Source organism: Phoenix dactylifera, chromosome 6 (assembly GCF_009389715.1).
Source record: "Phoenix dactylifera cultivar Barhee BC4 chromosome 6, palm_55x_up_171113_PBpolish2nd_filt_p, whole genome shotgun sequence".
Classification (NCBI taxonomy): Eukaryota; Viridiplantae; Streptophyta; class Magnoliopsida; order Arecales; family Arecaceae; genus Phoenix; species Phoenix dactylifera.
In genome coordinates this window covers 12,836,945-12,844,914 of record NC_052397.1, presented here as the reverse complement: position 1 = coordinate 12,844,914, position 7,970 = coordinate 12,836,945, and the positions used below count along the sequence as shown (strand labels likewise).

The following is a 7,970-nucleotide window of genomic DNA, read 5'->3' as shown; positions in this document are numbered from 1 at the left end:
TGAATGACAAATATAATTGATGTATTATGTAGACAGAAAAATGAACATCTTCGTCATGCTAGTAGGTTAAAATATATAATAAAGAATTTAAATTGAATATCCACCTAATTCATCATGAGCTATACGTGTTAAACTATATAGATTAAAAATCAATAGATTTTAATACTTGCATCACAGCAAAACAAGATCTCATATCATTTTAATAATGGGTTAGATACTATCAAAACACATTATTTTTTATTTCTAAATATTTTCAATAGTATAGAACATGTTTAATAGTATAGATATTTGATTTGGATGCCTCATGATTCATTTTGGAGCCATGAAGAGTAGTTATCCTCTCTTCTTGATAAAAGCATGTGAGAAGATTAATAGTTAGGCCAACATTTAGCAATAAAATCTCATAAAAAATACTATGAAGATGTAAAAAAGTTGAGAAATATTTATTTTATATATTATTAAGAGGATAGTTTTAGATAAGCTCTAGAACTAGAACTAATATAAGCTGATCATCTCTTTGTCGGTTGACCTCAAACAATCTAGCTCAGCTCAAGATATGTTATTTATGAGCAGCTCAACTTATTTCCCATCCGTTCTTTGCTGCTCTTTGGTGTAATATGATATTCTCTTTAATTGCGTAATCTTGAATAAAATTGGAAGCATGTGTATATAAATATATGTATATATGTATGTATGTATGTATGTATGTATCTGATCTGAACAGGCAAAGAGCATGAAGCCAAAGGGACGGCCATATCTACATCAACTAGAGAAGACAAAGAATGGCTCTGAGACGACATAGTTGACACGCACTCATTAAATTAATAACCATGAAATAAATAGACCTTCACTTTCATACTGAAAAGGCCAGAGGGACGAGACTTCAGCATTTTTCTTGCAAGAAGAAGATATTTGCCTCCCAGTATCAATATTCCAAAACAGAGGACAAGAGAACGAAGACCCTGCGAAATGTCCGCATGCACTTTGTCAGGTCCCTTCTACTTTTCCACAGCTGAAACCCGCGGCAGGTAGTAGACGCCTTGCTTTCTTTTCTACCGTTGAAAGATAAGCTGATAAAGAAGGCCCCGGTCACGAGCCAAGTTTTCTAGAAAAGTAGAAGACCGGGACCCACCACTCGGCATTGGATTTGGTTAAGTAGACCATGGATTGAATGCTTCCATCAGTGTAAAATATCAGCCACAACGTCTCGTTCCATGGATTCTGATGCAACAACTACTGAAGACTGAGATGGATGGGTGAACAGATTTGTGGGTCTCACAAGAATCTATAATTAAAGAGATGACTACTCCATTGTTCCTACTTCCTACTACAAGGCTTGCCCCTAATTGGCTGAGGCTTTCTTGTGTGGTCAGGAATAGGAAATTTGGGTCAACACAGAATAACTTGATTTAATTTTGTGGGGATTGATGTTTTGGCACATACAAGTGAATAGGAGACCGAAGATTACCACATGGGTAGTAACGTGGTTCCAGAAATTGATTGCAGTTTATGAAGCAACATGGGGCAACTTTTCGAGATTGGTTCAAGGCAGAGGCATCTCCAACAGTTCGACAAGTATCTAGTCTCTGTACTAAGAACTTCCATGGAGTGTACTTGTATTCATCGATCAAATTAGCTTCACTTATCTATGAGTTGTTACTCTCATCCTACTAGAAATTGTGATGCCCTCTTACTAAAGCAAGACTAAACCTTGTCTCATGGTAGATCGAAACCACCGATCACCTGCTCGATCTAGCATGCTGATGATCCAATGGACCAATGTTTACTTTCCCAAGAGACAATAGATAAGCCCCATTCTTACTATCAATCACTAAGAAATGAATAGTGCTATAGTAACATAGAAATGCCACAAAAAAAAGCATCAGGATTATCCATTCCTGATAATTTAGGCACATAAATCAGGGTTGAGAACGAAAAATAATGGTAAAGCAGATTCACTAATGGACAATCTGAGTATAGTTGTTCCCTCATACAAAACATTAGATCTACATAAACATCATGGGACCCCCCTCAAGCCATGGGATCAACCCAAGCATAAGACCAGAGTGTTGACTCAGTCATACCTCTCTGTTTATGGATGGGGGTTCCAAGGTTTGAGAGATGTTATCTCTTAAGATTTCCACCTCAAATACAAGTGGAGTGAAAATCCTGATTCGAGTCTTGGACTAGCTCAGATACTCGTACTTGCATGAGACTTCCTCCTGAAAGGAAACCGCATCAACGCATTGAGATGCAGGCCTTTATGATCCGAAGCATATATAGCTGCTATCTGAAATTTAGACGTCTAAACTATTCCCTTCTCTCTCTTCTCTTTTTTTTTTAATTAATAAAAACATTTATACGAATACAATCAAAAAAATTAAAAAGTAAAATATTTCCGAGCGCACTTTTTCTTCTGTACAACACCTTCCATTGAATACTCACCAAGTATCCACCAACCACAGAATCAAATATTTGATAGCAAACGCACCATCAGCATCCATGGCGGTTGCTCCTCCCTCGCCAGGCCAACTGTGTCCCACCATGCCCCAGTATCAACCAAAGAGTAGAAAGGATAAATCCCATGACCCAGTGATGAGATAAAAAACAAACAACCTTTTTTTTTTTTCCCTTTCTTACTCTTCATTTTCTTCTTCTTCTTCTTCCTTTTTGTTTTTGTTTTTTTTTTTGTTGGTACAACGGTGGCGGGCGAGTATAGCCAATCGAGTCAGAAAGGTACAACCACGTTGGTAATGGGAAATCCTGTGCTACTAGTAAAAGTGGCATAAATGTCTCTATAATCTTATCAACCTTATAAATGCCTTCAAACGTGGCTTCTCCTCCACTTCCCCCCACTCATCCCATCCGATAATAAAAAGGAATTCAAAGCTTAGAGTCCCAGAGTAATGGGCAAGGCTAAGGCTGTGGCCCTCGTCATTTATAGCAATTTAAAAGCCCCCGCATAACGCCTCTCATGCGGACACGTTCCCCACCCACCTCGCACACCATATACATCGACCCAATTTTTTCTTTTTATTTAAAATTTCAGCTAGTAGTAATCACAAATTAACAAAATATCTCAAACAGTATCACAAATCACAATGTTTTCAACCCTCACTTGAGAATCCTCCTCCTCTTTTTTGTTCAGAATTACACAAAAAAAAAAGTAAGAAAGAAAAAGTCCTTTCAGCGCTCTGGAAATGTACACTCACTCTCTCGGTCGCACATTTACATTAAAGTACCCAGCCACGTGGCACCACGGAGCCGCCGGGGAGCTCATCCCCTCCACTGCCGCCCTTCCCCGCCCTCCGCCGCCCTCGGCCGCCGTAACATCTCGATCAACGCCTCCACCTATAACAATTTCCATCCCAATAAAATCAATCAATGAATCGATTAATTAAAGCGCATGAAAAATAAAAAACGAACAAAGAAAGCGAGAAAGTATTAAATTGGCTAACGGAGACGTTACCTGCTCGGGCTGGGTGGTGCCGGACTGGGAGAGTGCGACGAGCGGCGGGATGGCGCCTTCCCGGGAGACCATCGTCCGGTAGGTGACGCTCTCCTCGCAGATCTGGAGGAGCGTCGACGTTGCCTTCTCTTTCTGTCGCCGGCTGCCGAGCTCCACCATCTCGACGAGCACCGGAATCGCCGCTTCCTCCACCGCCGCCGCCCGCCCCTCCGCCACCTCCACCACGGAGTTCAGCACGTACGCCGCCTTGTCCACCATCCCGGACCCCGGGTCCGCCATCAGCTCCAGCAGAGGTCGCACGATCCCCTCATTGACGGCCCGGATCTTGTTCTCCCGGGCGGAGCACAACAAGAAGAGCGCCGTGGAGGCGTCCTTCTTCCCCCTCAGGCCGCCGGTCTCGAGGAGGTCGACGAGGTGGGGGATTGCGCCGGCGCGGCCGATGGCGATCTTGTGCTCCTCGACCTTGGAGAGGCGGATGAGAGCGCAGGCGGCGTTCTCGCGAGCCGCGGGGGTACCGGTCTTGAGGGCGAGGATGAGGGGGCGTATGGCGCCGGCGGCGGCGATGGGATCCTTGTTCTCGTCGCAGAGGGAGAGGTTGAGGATGGCGGTGACGCCGTGCTCCTGGAGCTGGGGGTCATGGTGGGAGAGGAGGGCGACGAGGGGGCGGATGGCGCCGGCACGGGCCATCTTAAGGCGGTTCTCCGATTTGTGTTTAGCGAGGAGGCGGAGGACCATGGCGGCGTGTCGCTGGGATTCGATGGGGACGGAGGGGGATTCGAGGTCTGAGATGAGGCCGTGGACGACATCGTCGGAGTATTCGACGTCGCAGGAGATGAGTAGGCGGTGGTGGGCGGCGACGCTGTTGGCGGCGGGGATTAACTCGCCGGAACGGTCGCTGTTGCATTCGCTGAAGGCGCCGGAGGGGTCGACGCCGTCGCTGAAGGAGCGACCCATGTACCTATAATTCGCGAGGCTCTCCGTTTCGATACAGCTCGATCGAGAGAGAAGAGCAGGGGATGCCACGCGTTGGAGAAGGGGAGAGGAGATATATAACTATATAAAGAAATAAGAGAGGAGGGATGCATGGAACGGGGTGGGGGGAGAGGTGACACGTGCGAGGGGGCCGATCCGTTCGGAATCTCAGTGGCGGGCGCACGTGGGGAGGAGGGAACGCGTGGGACTTTTTCCTTTGGCGAGAAGGATTAAAGGGTGGGAGTGGGGCCGGCAAGGGCAACCGCGTCTGCAAGCAAACCATCAACCGTGGCAAGATGACCTCTCCCTTTCGTTCTCACTCTTCCACACAGAATCTCTGAGACTACCACCTTCGTGGTCTTAGAAGATAATAAATGAAGATCTGTGACGATGAGAGCTCGGATTGACTGTGACCGAACCCAAGCTTAAATAAGAGAAAAATTTCTGATAGAAATAAAGGAAGAAGAAAGAATAGCAAAAACATAAAATCTTCCCTAGTTCAAATGAGTTCCCTCCTCCTCCCTCTTGAGAAATTTTGGACCTAATCTTTTTTGCTGGAGCCTGGAATCTCCTGAAATTGTATTCCAACAAGCTTGAAGTCGTGCCGCAACATACGGTTGATGTGGCATAACAATTTTGGGGATATGCTGTAACAACCTAGCACATGATAGAATTGTACATGCTTTTCAGATGAAATAATTGAGGTGCTTTTTTTCACAGGGATGGTTTTGCTCGGCTTCGATCAGTAGCCAAAGTCGCTAAGGTAGGCTGAGAGGTGTTGGCCTTAGAGTTTGGCCACTTCTGGTCTGCTTAGCTCAGCTTTCGGGTTTACTCGACGAGGCCCAACCAGAACATGTTGAAAAATTTTCAGGTGCATCGAGATTGCCGCATGAGTTATAAAGTAGACAAATATTTGCGCACCATACCATCCCAGATATTTGCTACCACAATAAGTTCATTAAACTAAATTTTCCACAATGTTTGCTTCATTGCAAGGCAAAAGACCAAGCTAATTATCTTCTAAAGATGCTTATTCATTGTTGTTTGTTCATATTTATTGAAAATTTTATCTTTTTGCTAAAACAGGAAGTTACAATTTTCTAAATTATAATGATAGTCTTTTCATTTCTCAAAAGAAAAAACTTTTTAACAAATCAAACAACGAGAAAATGGTTGACATTCTATTTTTCGAGGTAAGCTAGTTGGATTGGAGCATTTTATTCCATGATCTTAGGAATGTCTTACTCCTTCCAAAGTACTTTATAGACCAATAATACTTTCAAGACTGAATTCAATAGAAGCCCATAATTTCATTAGAAACAAGCACAAAAAATATTTGAAATATCGTAATTTTATGATCCATGAACATTTATTATACTTTATCCTTCAGAAAGAACCGCGTATAATTGCTATAGCTCAGGAATTTTATATTCCCTCCATGCAAATCATAAAATTAAATGGTTGAAACTAGCCTCTTTGTCAGTCATCTGTATCAATTGATATCCCCCAAATCCACACACTGTTTGATGTGGTAGCTAGTAGGAGCTGTTGTGGTTGAAATTTGGCCTGAGGGTGACCAAGCCGGAGGAAGCCGAGAAGATGCCGGCCGGGATGGAGAAAAATAGAGCCACCTCCTGCGCTCCGGAGTACTTGCACAAAGCCTTGGCCGGAAATTCCGGCGAAGGTCCTCCGATGGTTAAGTTAGCAGAGTTTCTGAAAAGGTACTCCCTCTTTTTTGAATTGCTTTGTATTGCTATTAATAGCTTTCTATTGCTTGTAATGGCTTACCGAGGGCCTTTGCCTACCTTCTTTTTATAGGGTGAGGGTCTCGACCGTTACTTGAAGTCTAGGGCCGAACTATGACCAGCTGGCCATTAGCTGGAGGCAGCGTGAATCACAGAGATCAATCCCGCGGACGGAGGATTCAGAAGATATCTTTCCAGATTTGTTCTGAGGATCCGCGGAATCTTCGACGGGATCAAAGTTGATAGGGCCGAGGTCGGCTCGGCCTTCGTCGGGGTCCGAGGTCGGCTCAACCTTCGGCAGGGTCCGAGGTCGGCCTGGCTCTTAGTGGGACCGAGATCTGGCATGCTTGGCTCTGAGATCTGCAAAGCCGGAATTGGGTGGCTCCACGCTGGAGTAGGACTATCCATTTTGCCTCCCATCAGGTGCTATGATTAGATGGACTACCCCGATTTTCACAGGAATTAGTGAGTTGAGCAAAGCCTTCGACAAGCAAATTTTTGTTCATCCTTCTTATGTATTTTTCATTAGAAACATCACTGAACTTTGTAGAATTTCTATTTTTGGATTAAGTAATTTTAGTTTGTTTTTTATTGCTTATATTAATATGACTTTATATATCTAGTTTAATGCCCAAACTGGGGGTTAGGGTATTATATATATATTTGATATATTATAATAAGACTTGGCTAAGTATTGCATATTAATAAAATCTTTTTGAAGCCCAACTCTTTTATTGAGCAAAAAATTCTTTAATCTAATTTCTCTTCAATTGAGCGTTTCACTCTAAGAACTCACTTGCATTACCCTCCAACTGCACACAATCGAAGAGAAAAAGAAGAATATGTATTTTTCATAAACTATTTTTTTCACATTTCTCTTTAATGAATCATTTATTTATTTTTTTCTTTTCTTTTTTTTTTTTACTTTTTTATATTTGAAATCTAGGATGGGAGAAAGCTGGGTCTAAGTTGAGTGAGGGTGACATCCAAACCGGATCACTTTATCAACACCTAATAACTTTACCAACTAAATCAATTGGCAACCTCAATTTATTTTGACAAAAATAGGCCTATTGGTCAGTTGAAATTTATAAGTTCTAAACCCACGTTGAATCAGATCTCGCTGTAGTTTTCAGCAATCAGGGAACTCTGTGAGGTGAAGTAATAATACTTTTTAATCTTTTTTTTTCATATTTTTCATTTTAGATTTATAGCAACAGAGAGATCAATTAAATGTAAGAAGGCGTGAGGCAATTAGAGAAAGATAAACATGGGGAATCAAATAGTGATGGACAAGGGATCCAAATGGTTACTTAGGCTGGTGTCAAGTGATGGAGTGGGCATCAAATAGTTTTGGGCAAGGGATCGATCTAAATGCTTACTTAATTAAGAGGTGGTAGGTGTCAAGTGAGGGAGTGCGAACGCCTTAAATAATAAATTAGTGGAATTAAGTCCAAATTAGATGGATAGTACTGCGGTAGAAATCTCTAAACTATAATGATCGGAAATCCTTTCCTTTTAAGTATTTAAAATTTGATTATTTTTCCAAGAATTGCAATACTTAATATTGGTTTTTTTATAATTATTATTGATACTATTTGACCACACAAATGTTGAACGTCTAACTTTATATCAGGACTTGTTGAACTTAAGAAAGTTTTCTTCTTTCACACAAATAAAATCCCATTCCTTTTCATTGAGAGATATTATCACATAAAGTGAAGATAGACAACTATCTATGCAATTTGAAACACCCCGGTTGCCTAATATGAGGTTAAATAGTC

General features: G+C 42.2%; 1 protein-coding gene across 1 annotated transcript; it reads right to left on the bottom strand.

Moving 5' to 3' along the window:
- Positions 1 to 3,013: 3,013 nt before the first annotated feature.
- On the bottom strand, positions 3,014 to 4,519 carry LOC103705306 (U-box domain-containing protein 4-like). The gene is made up of 2 exons (XM_008788968.4): positions 3,470 to 4,519; positions 3,014 to 3,351 (listed from the first exon to the last, which is right to left on the bottom strand). The coding sequence occupies exons 1-2, from the start codon at positions 4,421 to 4,423 to the stop codon at positions 3,277 to 3,279; spliced, it is 1,029 nt and encodes a 342-aa protein (XP_008787190.2). The 5' UTR covers positions 4,424 to 4,519; the 3' UTR covers positions 3,014 to 3,276.
- Positions 4,520 to 7,970: the final 3,451 nt, after the last annotated feature.